Below are 18023 nucleotides of genomic sequence, written 5' to 3' on the forward strand. Positions count from 1 at the left end.
GTTACCCTGCAACCAGGAGCCAGAGAACCCTAACCGTTACCCAGCAACCAGCAACCAGGAGCCACAGAACCCTAACCGTTACCCAGCAACCAGGAGCCAGAGAACCCTAACCGTTACCCAGCAACCAGGAGCCACGGAACCCTAACCGTTACCCAGCAACCAGGAGCCAGAGAACCCTAACCGTTACCCAGCAACCAGGAGCCAGAGAACCCTAACCGTTACCCAGCAACCAGGAGCCAGAGAACCCTAACCGTTACCCAGCAACCAGGAGCCAGAGAACCCTAACCGTTACCCTGCAACCAGGAGCCAGAGAACCCTAACCGTTACCCAGCAACCAGGAGCCATGGAACCCTAACCGTTACCCTGCAACCAGGAGCCAGAGAACCTTAACCGTTACCCAGCAACCAGGAGCCATGGAACCCTAACCGTTACTCAGCAACCAGGAGCCAGAGAACCCTAACCGTTACCCAGCAACCAGGAGCCATGGAACCCTAACCGTTACCCAGCAACCAGGAGCCATGGTACCCTAACCGTTACCCAGCAACTGCCAGATGGTGAAGCGTGATTCATCACTCCAGAGAACGCGCTTCCACTGCTCCATAGTCCAATGGCGGCGAGCTTTACACCACTCCAGCCGACGCTTGGCATTGCGCATGGTGATCTTAGGCTTGTGTGTGGCTGCTCAGCCATGGAAACCCATTTCATGAAGCTCCCGCTGAAAAGTTATTGTACTGACGTTGCTTCAAGAGGCAGTTTGTAACTCCGTACAATTGCTTCAGCACTCGGCGGTCCCGTTCTGTGAGCTTGTGTGGCCTACCACTTCACGGCTGAGCCGTTGTTGCTCCTAGACTTTTCCACTTCACAATAACAACACTTACAGTTGACCGGGGGGCAGCTCTAGCAGGGCCAAAATTTGACCAACTGAATTGTTGGAAAGGTGGACTCCTATGACGGTGCCACGTTGAAAGTCACTGAGCTCTTCAGTACGGGGCCATTCTACTGCCAATGTTTGTCTATGGAGATTGCATGGCTGTGTACTCAATTTTATACCTGTCAGCAACAGGTGTGGCTAAAATAGCCGGATCCATTCATTTGAAGGGGTGTCCAAATGCTTTTGTTTATATATAGTAGTGTTTAAAGTGGGTAAAACGTATGTAAATATTATTAAAGTTACCAGTGTTCAATGACTGTACATAGGGCAGCAGTCTCTAAGATGCAGGGTAGAGTACCGGGTGGTACCCGGCTAGTAACAGTGACTAAAGTTCAGGGCAGGGTACTGGGGGGAGGCCTGCTTGTGGTGACTGTATAACAGTCTGATGGCCTGGAGATAGAAGCAGTTAATCAGTCTGCGGACGGTGCAATTGCCGTACCATGCAGAGATACAGCCCGACAGGATGCTCTCAATGGTGTATCAGTAGAAGTTTGTGATGGTCTTAAGGCCCAAACTTCAGCTTCCTGAGGACGGGCACTTTTGCACCTTCTCAAATCAAATGTTATTGGTCACAGACACGTGTTTAGCAGATGTTATTGCGGGTGTAGCGAAATGCTTGTGTTTCTAGCTCCAATAGTGCAGTAATATCTAACAAGTAATATCTAACAATTTCACAACAATACACACAAATCTAAAGTAAAGGAATGGAATTAAGCATATATAAATATATGGAAGATCAATGTCAGAGCGGCATAGTCTAAGATACAGTAGATAGTATAGAATACAGTATATATGTACATATGAGATGAGTAATGCAAAATATGTAAACATTGTTAGTGTTTCATTATTAAAGTGGCAGCAGCCTCTAAGGTACTAGTGATGGATGTTTAACAGTCTGATGGCCTTGAGATAGAAGCTGTTTTTCAGTCACTCAGTCCTAGCTTTGATGCACCTGTACTGACCTCGCCTTCTGGATTGTAACGGGGTGAACAGGCCGTGGCTCGGGTGGTTGTTGTCCTTGATGATCTTCTTTTTTTAAGTTTCTGAGGGTTTTAGGAGCCAAGCCAAATTTCTTCAGCCTCCTGAGGATGAAAAGGCACCGTTGCACCTTCTTCACCACACTGTCTGTGTGGGGTGTTCCATTTCAGTTTGTCAGTGATGTGTATGCCGAGGAACTTGAAGCTTTTCACCTTCTCCACTGCGGTCCCGTCGATGTGGATGGGGGGGCTGCTCCCTCTGCTGTTTCCTGAAGTCCATGATCATCTCCTTTGTTTTGTTGAGTGAGAGGTTATTTTCCTGGCACCACACTCCCAGAGCCCTCACCTCCTCCCTGTAGGCTGTCTTGTCATTGTTGGTAATCAAGCCCACTACGGTTGTGTCATCAGCAAACTTGATGATTGAGTTGGAGGAGTGCGTGACCACGCAGTCATGGGTGAACAGGGAGTACAGGAGGGGGCTGAGCACACACCCTTGTGGGGCTCCTGTGTTGAGGATCAGCGTAGTGGAGGTGTTGTTTCCTACCTTCACCACCTGGGGGCGGCACGTCAGGAAGTCCAGGACATAGTTGCACAGGAAAGGGGTTCAGGCCCAGGGCCCTGAGCTTAGTGATGAGCTTTGAGGGCACTATGGTATTGAAGGCTGAGCCTTAGTCAATGAACAGCATTCTTACATAGGTATTTATTTTGTCCAGATGAGATAGGGCAGTGTGCAGTGCAATTGTGATTGCGTCATCTGTGGATCTGTTGGGGCGGTACACAAATTGAAGTGGGTCTAGGGTGTCAGGTAAGGTGGAGGTGATATTATCCTTAACTAGCCTCTCAAAGCACTTCATGATGACAGAAGTGAGTGCTAAGGGAAGATAGTCATTTAGTTCAGTTACCTTCACCTTCTTGGGTACAGGAACAATGGTGGACATCATGAAGCAAATGGGGACAACAGACTGAAATAGGGAGAGATTGAATATGTCCGTAAACACTCCAGCCAGCTGGTCTGCACATGGTCGGCAGCCTTGCGAAGGTTAACACGCTTAAAGCTTCAGGACTACATTTTAAAAATGCTTAGGCCCCTGCCGCTCACGAGGACTGTGTGCTTTCGTTCTCCGTGGCCAATGAAAGTTAGTAATTTAAAAATAATTGTTTCTGACCCTCAGATGACTAACTAACACTAATTTAGCTCCGTCTCAGGTACTAGTTTTAATGTTTTTAAATGTAAGTAAAACTACACTTAAATGACCATAGCCTGCTGTCCAATAAAATGTATAGAAAAACACACTGCTCTGTGGTATTAAACATGTTCTCCAACACTCTGTGGTATTAAACATGTTCTCCAACACTCTGCTCTGTGGTATTAAACATGTTCTCCAACACTCTGCTCTGTGGTATTAAACATGTTCTCCAACACTCTGTGGTATTAAACATGTTCTCCAACACTCTGCTCTGTGGTATTAAACATGTTCTCCAACACTCTGCTCTGTGGTATTAAACATGTTCTCCAACACTCTGTGGTATTAAACATGTTCTCCAACACTCTGTGGTATTAAACATGTTCTCCAACACTCTGCTCTGTGGTATTAAACATGTTCTCCAACACTCTGTGGTATTAAACATGTTCTCCAACACTCTGCTCTGTGGTATTAAACATGTTCTCCAACACACTGCTCTGTGGTATTAAACATGTTCTCCAACACACTGCTCTGTGGTATTAAACATGTTCTCCAACACTCTGCTCTGTGGTATTAAACATGTTCTCCAACACTCTGCTCTGTGGTATTAAACATGTTCTCCAACACTCTGCTCTGTGGTATTAAACATGTTCTCCAACACTCTGCTCTGTGGTATTAAACATGTTCTCCAACACTCTGCTCTGTGGTATTAAACATGTTCTCCAACACTCTGTGGTATTAAACATGTTCTCCAACACTCTGCTCTGTGGTATTAAACATGTTCTCCAACACTCTGTGGTATTAAACATGTTCTCCAACACACTGCTCTGTGGTATTAAACATGTTCTCCAACACACTGCTCTGTGGTATTAAACATGTTCTCCAACACTCTGATCTGTGGTATTAAACATGTTCTCCAACACTCTGCTCTGTGGTATTAAACATGTTCTCCAACACTCTGCTCTGTGGTATTAAACATGTTCTCCAACACTCTGCTCTGTGGTATTAAACATGTTCTCCAACACTCTGTGGTATTAAACATGTTCTCCAACACACTGCTCTGTGGTATTAAACATGTTCTCCAACACACTGCTCTGTGGTATTAAACATGTTCTCCAACACACTGCTCTGTGGTATTAAACATGTTCTCCAACACTCTGTGGTATTAAACATGTTCTCCAACACTCTGTGGTATTAAACATGTTCTCCAACACACTGCTCTGTGGTATTAAACATGTTCTCCAACACTCTGTGGTATTAAACATGTTCTCCAACACACTGCACTGTGGTATTAAACATGTTCTCCAACACTCTGTGGTATTAAACATGTTCTCCAACACACTGCACTGTGGTATTAAACATGTTCTCCAACACACTGCACTGTGGTATTAAACATGTTCTCCAACACACTGCTCTGTGGTATTAAACATGTTCTCCAACACACTGTGGTATTAAACATGTTCTCCAACACTCTGCTCTGTGGTATTAAACATGTTCTCCAACACTCTGCTCTGTGGTATTAAACATGTTCTCCAACACACTGCACTGTGGTATTAAACATGTTCTCCAACACTCTGTGGTATTAAACATGTTCTCCAACACACTGCTCTGTGGTATTAAACATGTTCTCCAACACACTGCACTGTGGTATTAAACATGTTCTCCAACACACTGCTCTGTGGTATTAAACATGTTCTCCAACACACTGTGGTATTAAACATGTTCTCCAACACTCTGCTCTGTGGTATTAAACATGTTCTCCAACACTCTGCTCTGTGGTATTAAACATGTTCTCCAACACACTGCTCTGTGGTATTAAACATGTTCTCCAACACTCTGTGGTATTAAACATGTTCTCCAACACACTGCTCTGTGGTATTAAACATGTTCTCCAACACACTGCACTGTGGTATTAAACATGTTCTCCAACACACTGCTCTGTGGTATTAAACATGTTCTCCAACACACTGTGGTATTAAACATGTTCTCCAACACTCTGCTCTGTGGTATTAAACATGTTCTCCAACACTCTGCTCTGTGGTATTAAACATGTTCTCCAACACACTGCTCTGTGGTATTAAACATGTTCTCCAACACTCTGTGGTATTAAACATGTTCTCCAACACACTGCTCTGTGGTATTAAACATGTTCTCCAACACTCTGCTCTGTGACCTCAGATAAAGATCTGGTACGACACACTAACAGGTGTCTAACAGTTTGAGATATGGACCTGTAGTCGCTGGTTACTGGTTTATTGGTTAAAATCTTGAGTTGGGCACTTCAAATAAGTAAGGGTCTGAACTGGCAGGGTCTGAAGTGGCAGGGTCTGAACTGGCAGGGTCTGAACTGGCAGGGTATGAACTGGCAGGGTCTGAACTGGCAGGGTCTGAACTGGCAGGGTCTGAACTGGCAGGGTCTGAACTGGCAGGGTCTGAACTGGCAGGGTATGAACTGGCAGGGTCTGAACTGGCAGGGTATGAACTGGCAGGGTCTGAACTGGCAGGGTCTGAACTGGCAGGGTCTGAACTGGCAGGGTATGAACTGGCAGGGTCTGAACTGGCAGGGTATGAACTGGCAGGGTCTGAACTGGCAGGGTATGAACTGGCAGGGTCTGAACTGGCAGGGATTGAACTGGCAGGGTCTGAACTGGCAGGGTCTGAACTGGCAGGGTCTGAACTGGCAGGGTATGAACTGGCAGGGTATGAACTGGCAGGGTCTGAACTGGCAGGGTCTGAACTGGCAGGGTCTGAACTGGCAGGGTCTGACTGGCAGGGTCTGAACTGGCAGGGAACTGGCAGGGTAGAACTGGCAGGGTCTGAACTGGCAGGGTATGAACTGGCAGGTCTGAACTGGCAGGGTCTGAACTGGAGGGTCTGAATGGGGTATGAACTGGCAGGGATTGAACTGGCAGGGTCTGAACTGGCAGGGTCTGAACTGGCAGGGTCTGAACTGGCAGGGTCTGAACTGGCAGGGTCTGAACTGGCAGGGTCTGAACTGGCAGGGTCTGAACTGGCAGGGATTGAACTGGCAGGGTCTGAACTGGCAGGGTCTGAACTGGCAGGGTCTGAACTGGCAGGGTCTGAACTGGCAGGGTCTGAACTGGCAGGGTCTGAACTGGCAGGGTCTGAACTGGCAGGGTATGAACTGGCAGGGTCTGAACTGGCAGGGTATGAACTGGCAGGGTCTGAACTGGCAGGGTCTGAACTGGCAGGGATTGAACTGGCAGGGTCTGAACTGGCAGGGTCTGAACTGGCAGGGTATGAACTGCTTGATCCCAAGTAGAATCTTCTTACCATTCCAAGTTCAAACATGTCAAAGAATGAGCTGAAAACAAGGTCAGAGTACGACGTTCTTGCAATGTAATATGATACTGTCACGTGTGCTATCTTCAAATTCCCTGTCATAAAGGAGCCAAGGCGCAGCGTGCCAGTAATTCCACATCTTTATTTAAGGAAACTGAATCAAAACAAAACAATAAACAGGTACGCAGCAAGACACATAACACACTGTGCCGTACACACACAGAACTAATAATAACCCACAAACACAAGTGGGGAACAGGCTGCCTAAGTATGATTCCTAATCAGAGACAACGATAGACAGCTGCCTCTGATTAGGAACCATACTCGGCTCAACACAAAGAAATACAAAAACAACATAGACATACAACACATAGAATGCCCACCCCATGTCACACCCTGACCTAACCAAACAGAGAAAAACGACTCTCACAGGTCAGGGCGTGACAGATACCCGTACAATATGAAACCAAATAGACCAATAAACCTGCAGGGCAGGTCATTCAAGACATTCAAGACAGAAGGAATAGTCTGCGTGCATTTTGAGCTTGGTTTGGATTTACTTTTCTTCTGGATTAAATAGTTTATTCTGACTAAGAGGGATAACAATCTACAGTATAGAGGTAACTATCAAACAACCAGTAATACTATACAATATACTGTAAAATACTTGTTAGCTGTACCATTATTTTACTGTATGCTATATATCTATGATATGTTGCAAATTAATTATTCATATTTGTTATATGACAGGTAGGACCGTTGCAGAGGTCAAGATTCCAGGTGAAGTTGTTGGTTGAGAGAATTGCCAAGAGTGTGCAAAGCTGCCATCAAGGCAAAGGGTGACTACATTGAAGAATCTCAAACATAAAATATATTTGATTTGTTAAACACTTTTTTGGTTACTACATGATTCCATATGTGTTATTTCACAGTTTTGATGTCTTCACTATTATTGTAATAAATAGCAAAAATAAAGCAAAACCCTTGAATGAGTAGGTGTGTCCAAACTTTTGACTGGTACTGTATACCTATACCGTATATATATATACATTTGAAGTCGGAAGTTTACATACACCTTAGCCATATACATTTAAACTCAGTTTTTCACAATTCCTGACATTTAATCCTAGTAAAAATTCCCTGTCAGGTCAGTTAGGATCACCACTTTATTTTAAGAATGTAAAATGTCAGAACAATAGTTGAGAGAATGATTTAGTTCAGCTTTTATTTCCTTCATCACATTCCTAGGAGGTCAGAAGTTTACATACACTCAATTAGTATTTGGTAGCATTGCCTTTAAATTGTTTAACTTGGGTCAAACGTTTCGGGTAGCCTTCCACAAGCTTCCCACAATAAGTTGGGTGAATTTTGGCCCATTCCTCCTGACAGAGCTGGTGTAACTGAGTCAGGTTTGTAGGCCTACTCGCTCGCACACGCTTTTTCAGTTCTGCCCACACATTTTCTATAGGATTGAGGTCAGGGCTTTGTGATGGCCACTCCAATACCTTGACTTTGTTGTCCTTAAGCCATTTTGCCACAACTTTGGAAGTATGCTTGGGGTCATTGTCCATTTGGAAGACCCATTTGCGACCAAGCTTTAACTTCCTGACTGATGTCTTGAGATGTTGCTTCAATATATCTACATAATTTTCCTGCCTCATGATGCCATCTATTTTGTGAAGTGCACCAGTCCCTCCTGCAGCAAAGCACCCCCACAACATGATGCTGCCACCCCCGTGCTTCACGGTTGGGATGGTGTCTTCGGCTTGCAAGCTCCCCCTTTTTCCTCCAAACATAATGATGGTCATTATGGCCAAACAGTTCTATTTTTGTTTCATCAGACCAGAGGACATTTCTCCAAAAAGTACGATATTTTTCCCCATGTGCAGCTGCAAACCGTAGTCTGGCTTTTTTATGCCGGTTTTGGAGGTGTGGCTTCTTCCTTGCTGAGCGGCCTTTCAGGTTATGTCGATATAGGACTCGTTTTACTGTGGATATAGATACTTTTGTACCTGTTTTCCTCCAGCATCTTCACAAAGTCCTTTGCTGTTGTTCTGGTATTGATTTGTACTTTTCGCACCAAAGTCCGTTCATCTCTAGGAGACAGAACACGTCTCCTTCCTGAGCGGTCTGACAGCTGCGTGGTCCCATGGTGTTTATACTTGCGTACTATTGTTTGTACAGATAAACGTGGTACATTCAGGCATTTGGAAATTGCTCCCAAGGATGAACCAGACTTGTGGAGGTCTACAATTTATTTTCTGAGGCCTTGGCTGATTTGTTTTGATTTTCCCATGATGTCAAGCAAAGAGGCACTGAGTTTGAAGGTAGGCCTTGAAATACATCTACATGTGCACCTCCAATTGACTCAAATGTTGTCAGTTAGCCTATCAGAAGCTTCTAAAGCCATGACATAACTGTTTAAAGGCACACAGAACTTAGTGTATGTAAACTTCTGACCCACTGGAATTGTGATACAGTGAATTAATTATAAGTGAAATAATATGTCTGTAAACAGTTGTTGGAAAAATGACTTGTGTCATGCACAAAGTAGATGTCCTAACCGACTTGCCAAAACTATAGTTTGCTAACAAGAAATTTGTGGAGTGGTTGAAAAACTAGTTTTAATGACTCTAACCTAAGTGTATGTAAACTTCTGACTTCAACTGTATATACATGGAATAGAGCTAAGCACAGGCAAAATCCCAGAGGAAAACCTGGTTCAGTCTGCTTTCCAACAGACACTGTGAGACAAACTCACCTTTCAGCAGGACAGTAACCCAAAACACAAGGCCAAATATGCGCTGAAGTTGCTTACTAAGACAACATTGAATGTTCCTAAGTGGCTTCATTACAGTTTTGACTTAAATCAGCTTGAACATCTATGACAAGACTTGAAAATGGCTGTCCAGCAGTGATCAATAACCAACTTGAGAGCTTGAAGAATTTAATTAAGAATAATGGGCAAAAATTGTACAATCCAGGTGTGCAAAGCCCTTAGAGACTTACCCAGAAAGACTCACAGCTCTTAGAGAATTACCCAGAAAGACTCACAGCTCTAAGAGACTTACCCAGAATGACTCACAGATGTTATCGCTACCAATGGTGATTATAACATGTATTGATTCAGGGGGTTGAATGCCTTACTAATCAAGATACTGTATATTACAGCTTTATTTTCCATTTATAAAAAAAAAAAGTTGAATTTTTATTCCACTTTGACAGTAGAGTATTTTGTGTAGATCATTGAAAAAAGATGACAACGAAATCCATTTTAAATCCCACATTAAATCAAGGGGTGTGAATACTTTCTGAAGGTACATTAGGCCTTACATTTACTTACAGGTCAACTGATATGAACCAGAAGCCAGACATGGAGTCTTCCTCAATGAAGAAGTCATCCTGCAATTCTGAGGATCTTAATAAGGAGATATATTCCCTCAAAATAAGTCTGTCTGAAGATGATGCAGATTTTCCAGAGAGGGAAACTGAAAGGTCAGAGAACACTGTGTTTGTCTCTTTCGTTATCATGTTTTTGGATTCCAGACATTTGATTCAATTCATAGTTTAGATATTTTACGCCATGAAGGAAGTGTACAATGTTATCTTCCCACCACCTTTAAGAACCGAACAGGACGTTTTACAAAGTTTAAGTTATTAATTGATAAGAATGTTCTGTGTCCATGTTTTTTTCTCCCTCTAGTGGCAACCTTGAGAGACCTGTGTCTCCAGTATTCAGTGTGCTGTCAATGGAGAGTGATGTCTTCTCCAATGACGTCACTGATAAGGACATTCTTGACTCAAGGTGATACGTATATCCTGGTAGTTTCACTACATTTCAATCATATTACAAAGGGTTGAATCAGAGGCAGATAAGATAGACTCAATATGTATTTGTGTTAGTAATTACATACATTTTGTTGTAGAATATCGTTCATTTGCATTTGAATGTGTCTTAGACTCGTACGATGATTGACAGTTTATATTCGCTGTCTACTTTCACTGTCTACTTTAATATAAGAAAACAACATCTCATTCTGCAAATAAAAAGTGGATTTTTTTTTAGATAGTAGGAACTTCAGTCCTACTTCTTTGAACATCATGATTCAAGATCAGATAAACATACTAGTTTAAGCAGCTAGCAATTGAGCAGCTAGTAAGTGAGTGAGAGCCATTATTAGCATGCTAACATGAGTATCCAGTGGAATCCAGATCGCTGATGCTAATGTAACAATTGCTTAACACTATGGGCTACTGTGTGTTTAAACTTAAACTCAATGGGACCAGTTAGGTTCGCTACTTGAGCAGTAGGGAGAAATGAAGACCGTAACAACTGAATGATTTAAGAAAAGAATGCCGGCTTGATTTTGGAAATAATACATTTTTTTTTTTTAAGAATCACATTCAATAAATATTGATATGTGAAATTTGTACAATGAGGTCCATATGAATTCAATAGATAAACAGTACAATAAACGTAGATATCTCCCATATATCCTGCTTATATTTTAATCAGAGGCAGCGAGAAGCAGCTGCCTCCAATTGAAGGTCAACCCAATAAACACCACATAGAAATAGGCCAACTAGAAATAACATAGAACATAACCCAAACAACCCCGAAACACCCTAAACAAACACCCCCTGCCAACCCCTGACCAAACTACAATAACAAACAGCCTCTTTACTGGTCAGGACGTGACAAACTTAGTCAAAATGCTTTAAACTTTAACTACAGCACCAGGCTCACATGAACTAAACAATAAACTAGACTGGTCAAATGGAAAGTACTAGTGCTCACACCTATAAACCATTTCTTACAAAGTAATCTAAAACATAACTGTGTACCAAAACGGATTTTATAGAAGTATGAAAACTAAAATAGTTTGTAATAGCTGTCAACTTTTAAACACATCACAATGTAATATAATATGATTGGTTAGTGGTATCTCACCAGTAACGATATGTATTCACCATTGGTTGACCTGCGTTACACTAAACATCCAAAGAACACTAAATAACCTAGTAGAAACTTACGTCCAACTTTTATTGTCTATGTGGTTTTTTATTTCAGTACACAGCAGGAGAGACCAACATCACCAGACCGTCTGTCATTGAAAAGTGATTGTTCAATGTTCCGACCAGAAAACTTCACAGGGCTGTTGCCTCATGATTCAAGGTTAGAAACATGCTTCTCTAGTTTGAATCACCAGATAATAATAATAGCTTGATGGGACTTGTGCCTCTGTCTTACACAGCCTCCTGAAGACAATCAATTTGAGAGGACACACAAAATTCCAATCCAGGTTTGCACATACTTTTTAAGATCGAGCATCATAGTTATTGATTAGTCTGGCTAAACTGTTTGGTTGGACATTTTTGTTCTGGCTGATACATTTTCACACAGCTTGGGGCGGCATGTAGCACAGTGGTTAGAGCATTGGACTAGTAACCAAAAGGTTGCAAGATTGAATCCCTGAACTGACAAGGTCAAAATCTGTCGTTCTGCCCCTGAACAAGGCAGTTAACCCACTGTTCCTAGGCCGTCATTGAAAATAAAAATTTGTTCTTAACTGACTTGCCTAGTTAAATAAAGGTTTTGATGTCTTCAATATTATTCTAATTAATATTAAAAATAAAGCAAAACCCTGGAATGAGTAGGTGTGTCCAAACTTTTGACTGGTACTGTGTATATACATATACATATACACATTATATATATATGGAATAGAGCTAAGCACAGGCAAAATCCTAGAGGAAAATCTGGTTCAGTCTGTTATGAAGTTATTAATTGATAAGAATGTTCTGTGTCCATGTTTTTTTCTCCCTCTAGTGGCAACCTTGAGAGACCTGTGTCTCCAGTATTCAGTGTGCTGTCAATGGAGAGTGATGTCTTCTCCAATGACGTCACTGATAAGGACATTCTTGACTCAAGGTGATACGTATATCCTGGTAGTTTCACTACATTTCAATCATATTACAAAGGGTTGAATCAGAGGCAGATAAGACTCAATATGTATTTGTGTTAGTAATTACATACATTTTGTTGTAGAATATCGTTCATTTGCATTTTAATGTGTCTTAGACTCGTACGATGATTGACAGTTTATATTCGCTGTCTACTTTCACTGTCTACTTTAATATAAGAAAAGAACATCTCATTCTGCAAATAAAAAGTGGATTTTTTTTAGATAGTAGGAACTTCAGTCCTACTTCTTTGAACATCATGATTCAAGATCAGATAAACAAGCTAGTTTAGGCAGCTAGTTAGTAAGTGAGAGCCATTATTAGCATGCTAACATGAGTATCCAGTGGAATCCAGATCGCTGATGCTAATGTAACAATTGCTTAACACTATGGGCTACTGTGTGTTTAAACTTAAACTCAATTGGACCAGTTAGGTTCGCTACTTGAGCAGTAGGGAGAAATAAATACCGCACGACTGAATAATTTAGGAAAGGAATGCCGGCTTGACATTTGTAAATAAAAATACATATATTTTTAAAGAATCACATTCAGTAAATATTGATATGTGAAATTTGTACAATGAGGTCTTTTTTTATTTGTAGAAGGAAAAACAAAATAAACACATATACAAAATAAACGACTCCAAACAGTCCCGTCAGGTGGAACAAACACCAAACCAGGAAATAACTACCCACAAACCCCCATAGAACAAACACCCCTATAAATAGGACCTTCAATCAGAGGCAACGAGAAGCAGCTGCCTCCAATTGAAGGTCAACCCAATAAACACCACATAGAAATAGACCAACTAGAAATAACATAGAAATACACTAACATAGAACATAACCCAAACAACCCCGAAACACCCTAAACAAACACCCCCTGCCAACCCCTGACCAAACTACATTAACAAACAGCCTCTTTACTGGTCAGGACGTGACAAACTTAGTCAAAATGCTTTAAACTTTAACTACAGCACCAGGCTCACGTGAACTAAACAATAAACTAGACTGGTCAAATGGAAAGTACTAGTGCTCACACCTATAAACCATTTCTTACAAAGTAATCTAAAACATAACTGTGTACCAAAACGGATTTTATAGAAGTATGAAAACTAAAATAGTTTGTAATAGCTGTCAACTTTTAAACACATCACAATGTAATATAATATGATTGGTTAGTGGTATCTCACCAGTAACGATATGTATTCACCATTGGTTGACCTGCGTTACACTAAACATCCAAAGAACACTAAATAACCTAGTAGAAACTTACGTCCAACTTCTATTGTCTATGTGGTTTTTTATTTCAGTACACAGCAGGAGAGACCAACATCACCAGACCGTCTGTCATTGAAAAGTGATTGTTCAATGTTCCGACCAGAAAACTTCACAGGGCTGTTGCCTCATGATTCAAGGTTAGAAACATGCTTCTCTAGTTTGAATCACCAGATAATAATAATAGCTTGATGGGACTTGTGCCTCTGTCTTACACAGCCTCCAGCAGTCAGAAGACAATTCATTTGAGAAGACACACAAAATTCCAATCCAGGTTTGCACATACTTTTTAAGATCGAGCATCATAGTTATTGATTAGTCTGGCTAAACTGTTTGGTTGGACATTTTTGTTCTGGCTGATACATTTTCACACAGCTTGGGGCGGCATGTAGCCCAGTGGTTAGAGCATTGGACTAGTAACCAAAAGGTTTCAAGATTGAATCCCTGAACTGACAAGGTAAAAATCTGTCATTCTGAACAAGGCAGTTAACCCACTGTACTCTAGGCTGTCATTGTAAATAACAACATGCTCTTAACTGACTTGCCTAGTTAAATAAAGATTTAACAAAATAGCATATACATTTATCAGATGCTCTTATCCAGAGTGACTTCCAGTTAGTCATCTTATTAAGATAGCTAGGTGGGACAGTCGTAGTCAGTGCATTTTCCCTCATTAAAGTAGCTATCAGCAAAGTCAGAGTTAGTAAAGGGGGAAAAAAAGTTAGTTCACAAAAAGCTTATTTTTGGGGGTGGGTTCCTATTAAACATGCCATGTGTCTTGTCTCATACCAGGCACTCAAAAGCCCTTTAGAGAAGTTGACAGAGGATGAGTGGGAGCAGTTCATGACCCATCTGAACAAGAAATACCCTTCAATCTTCACAGGCCATCTGCACAATCAGAGTGCCCTTGAAGTTGTCAAAAACATACTTGTGAGCCTCAAAGAGGGGGCTTTCAGGGCCACTGTGAACATTCTGAAGAACATGGATCAGAATGAACTTGCTGATTCACTGCAGAGAGACGAGGGAGGTATGAATTCTGTTTTTGGTTCGACTCAATTACGAGGGCATTTCACTTACTTGATTATACAATCATATCCTTGTACTCATATTCTTTAATATTGGTGCCATATTTAGCCAATAAATAGTGGAAAATAGTATTTATTTACTTCATTAAAATATAGAGTATGTTGTTACCAGTCCACATGTTACAGAGTGCTATATTTGTTTAATACGAAAATACATTTTGTCTTCCAGTCTGTCAGTTCTGTGAGAAGCTACAGCACCAACTGAAACAACAAACATATTTCCTCCCCACTATCACTCAGGGAGAGAAAGTTCAACTGCAAAATATGTACATAGACACCTTAATGGAGCTGCTTAGTGACAAGAACGAGAGACTAGGATACCTAGAAGGTGTGGATCAACTACTAAGTCAAAAAGGAGTTTTTAATGATAAAGCACAGGTCACTTTCATCACGGGCGATGCTGGGACTGGCAAATCTATATTGCTTCAACAGTCACAGAGTCTCTGGTCCAAAGGTGAACTGGACACAGGGGCGAGGTTCCTCTTCGCATTCTCCTGCAGACAGTTCAGTGCATTCCAAGAGTCGGATAAGATTTCTCTTTGGGATCTCATCTTCAAGCATAACTACACATGCCCAGATGGAGATATGAGAAACAACGTTGTTGAATACATCCTTAAGAACCCAGAGATGGCGATCTTTACATTTGACGGATATGATGAGATCAACAGTAATTTTGATCAGGGAACCGACTATGAGATATCCTCACCTGAGGAGACAGCACATCCATTAGTGTTGCTGAAGAGCCTACTCAGCGGGAAGTTACTCAATGGGTCGCAGAAGGTTGTGACAGCTCGAACTGGCACAGAATTCCTGAGTATGTTGGTTCGAAAGAGGGTAATTCTAAAAGGCTTCTCAATTGATCAGTTGCAGAAGTACACTGACAAATATTCCCAAGGAAATGAGGATCAGAAGCTGGTTAGTGTCCAAATAAACTCTAACCACCTCCTCCAAAGCCTCTGCCTAATTCCTCTGTTCTGCTGGATTGTCTTTGAGAGTTGCAGTCAATCGGTGGAGATCTTGAAAACTTTGGATCATGGTGTGACCCTAACCAGTATCTTCATGGACTTGGTCAGGGCTTTCTTTAGCCGCTCAAATCTCAACATATACACAGAGGCTGGCAGTTGGAAGCTTAGAGCTTTTGCGAAGTTGGCCCATCTCGGGATGGAGAAAGAAAAGTTTGTGCTCAACTATGATCATTTATCCTCTTGTGGTATTGGAGAAAATGACTTAAAGGTGGGGATCTTAATACCAGCAAGCTATTATGATAATGGCAAAACTGCAACATTTCAGTTCATGCATCTCACTCTCCAGTCTTTCCTCACTGCTCTCCATCTTGTGCTAGAAGAACAGATGAGTACAAGAGGCATTTTGCAATTCTTTCCACAGTTGCAGAGTCAGCACTTTCTTCATTTGCCATGGAGAGGGGGATCAAAATCTCAGACTAAGAGCAGTTCTCAGACCAACGAGCATCATCATTACACCAATCTCTTCTTGTGCGGTCTGCTTTCCAAGCAAAACAATGACCTGCAAGAGCCCTTAATGTCTCTACCTTTGTTGAGAAAGAAACAAGAGCTTCTCTTTTCTTTCCTCTCAGATAATGTGAAGTTGAATTTCAGAAATTTACCCCTGGACAAAATCGATGACGGGATTGCAGTGCGACTGACACACGACATGCTACGGATGCTAAGGTACATCTTTGAAACAAGGAGTGACAAGCTGGCCAAGTTGGCTGCCAAAGGCTTCTCTGCTCAGGTCATTAAGCTCACATACTGTAAAGTAGACTCCTTTGACTGTGAAGTGCTCGCCTTTGTACTGCAGTATCAAAAGGAATTCTACTGTATAAACCTGGATAACAACAACATTTCAGACTATGGCATTCGGCAGCTAAAACCATTGTTCAGTAACCTGACCACCTTAAGGTAAAGAGGAGTAATCGCCTCAGAAATATTACAAAACTATTTCTGGCTGACCCATTCTGTTCTGGGTTGGTCAAGAATGACAACAATTGCACGTTCCCCATAGTTTGTAATTATTCCTAATGATTTGTAATTATGCTATGCAGGCTTTGTGACAATCAAATCCAAGATGAGGGTGTGGCTATATTTACAAATGAATTTCTGAAGTACAAAGCGTTAAAGGGACTCACGTGAGTACAAACATGTTGCAGTAGAACAATTGCATAAATGTTTATGGGTTGTGGGCAATTAACATTTTTTTTTTTAAAGTTAATTAATTGAAATTTGACAGACTCCACAGGATGCAGAATTTGAATTTAAGGAAGTACAATTGAATTCCTTTACATTCAAATTAATTCAACTGAGTCATAAAACTAAACATTTGTTTAGAAAGAAATCCTTCAATTAAAACTGCTTCCTTTTCACTATTTGAAATGAAATTCTAGAATCAAATTTGAATTTATCGGCCATTTTCAATTCAATTGACCCTAACTCAGATTTAGTTTTTTTCACATTTCATGAGATAATCATTTTGATTGTAACTAATTTGCTTGTATTCAAAAAAATATATATTCTTACCAGACTTTTCACCAATCATATCACTGACATTGGAGCAAAACACATTGCAAGGATTATTGAAGAGTGCCCCCATTTCCGACGGCTTGCGTATGTATATCATTTTTTTGTTTGTTAATAATGTCAAAGAATTACCATTACTGTAACTACCATAAATTGTATTGGCGTCGCTTGGTAATTAAGATTATAAGAGACGTTGGATGTCGTTTTTCAAAGTTCAAAAGCACTGTGCAAAGAGCAAAAAAAATACTGTAAACCTCATTATAATCTCGCAGTTTGATTTCATTTGAAACTTTTCTTCAACAATGAAGGAATTATGGAGGTGATTATTGAAATAGGATAAATTGAGCAATACATAAACAGTGGCCTCTTTCAAAACGCACATTGTTGAATTCAAACTTTTCTTCAATCACACTGCAAGATAAAAAAAAAATTGGTTTATAGTTTTTTGGGGCTCTTTGCACAGTGCTTTTTGCACCTACAAAAATGTTGCCTGTTAAGTTTTGGAATAAAGCTAATGCAAGAATGCAACTTCCAAAGTTGCCTTCTCAAACTGTGCCCTCAAACTGGGCTCCCGGGTGGGCGCAGCAGTCTAAGGCACTGCATCTCAGTGCTAGAGGCGTCACTACAGACCCTGATTTGATTCCAGGCTATATTACAAATGGCCGTGATTGGGAGTCCCATAGAGTGGCTCACAATTGGCCCAGCGTCGTCCGGGTTTGGCCGGGGTAGGCTGTCATTGTAAATAAGAAATTGTTATTAACTGACATG

At 41.3% G+C, this 18023-nt stretch overlaps 1 protein-coding gene across 10 annotated transcripts in view; it reads left to right on the plus strand.

Annotated features, from left to right (window-relative positions):
• Nucleotides 1-6906: 6906 nt before the first annotated feature.
• LOC115165038 (nucleotide-binding oligomerization domain-containing protein 1) overlaps nt 6907-18023 on the plus strand; it is a 28123-nt gene continuing 17006 nt past the window's right edge. For 2 of the 10 annotated variants that reach the window (XM_029718059.1, XM_029718060.1), the window contains exons 1-12: nt 6907-7015; nt 7146-7234; nt 9741-9890; nt 10099-10200; nt 11467-11571; nt 12226-12327; nt 13672-13776; nt 13856-13910; nt 14429-14663; nt 14891-16640; nt 16784-16867; nt 17259-17342. In XM_029718059.1, coding sequence (XP_029573919.1) covers nt 9751-9890; nt 10099-10200; nt 11467-11571; nt 12226-12327; nt 13672-13776; nt 13856-13910; nt 14429-14663; nt 14891-16640; nt 16784-16867; nt 17259-17342 — 2762 coding nt within the window. In that variant the 5' untranslated portion in view covers nt 6907-7015; nt 7146-7234; nt 9741-9750. The other 8 variants (XM_029718063.1, XM_029718064.1, XM_029718062.1 and 5 more) reach the window with 7 other exon arrangements.

The sequence above is a fragment of the Salmo trutta genome, chromosome 27 (assembly GCF_901001165.1).
Source record: "Salmo trutta chromosome 27, fSalTru1.1, whole genome shotgun sequence".
Lineage (NCBI taxonomy): Eukaryota > Metazoa > Chordata > Actinopteri > Salmoniformes > Salmonidae > Salmo > Salmo trutta.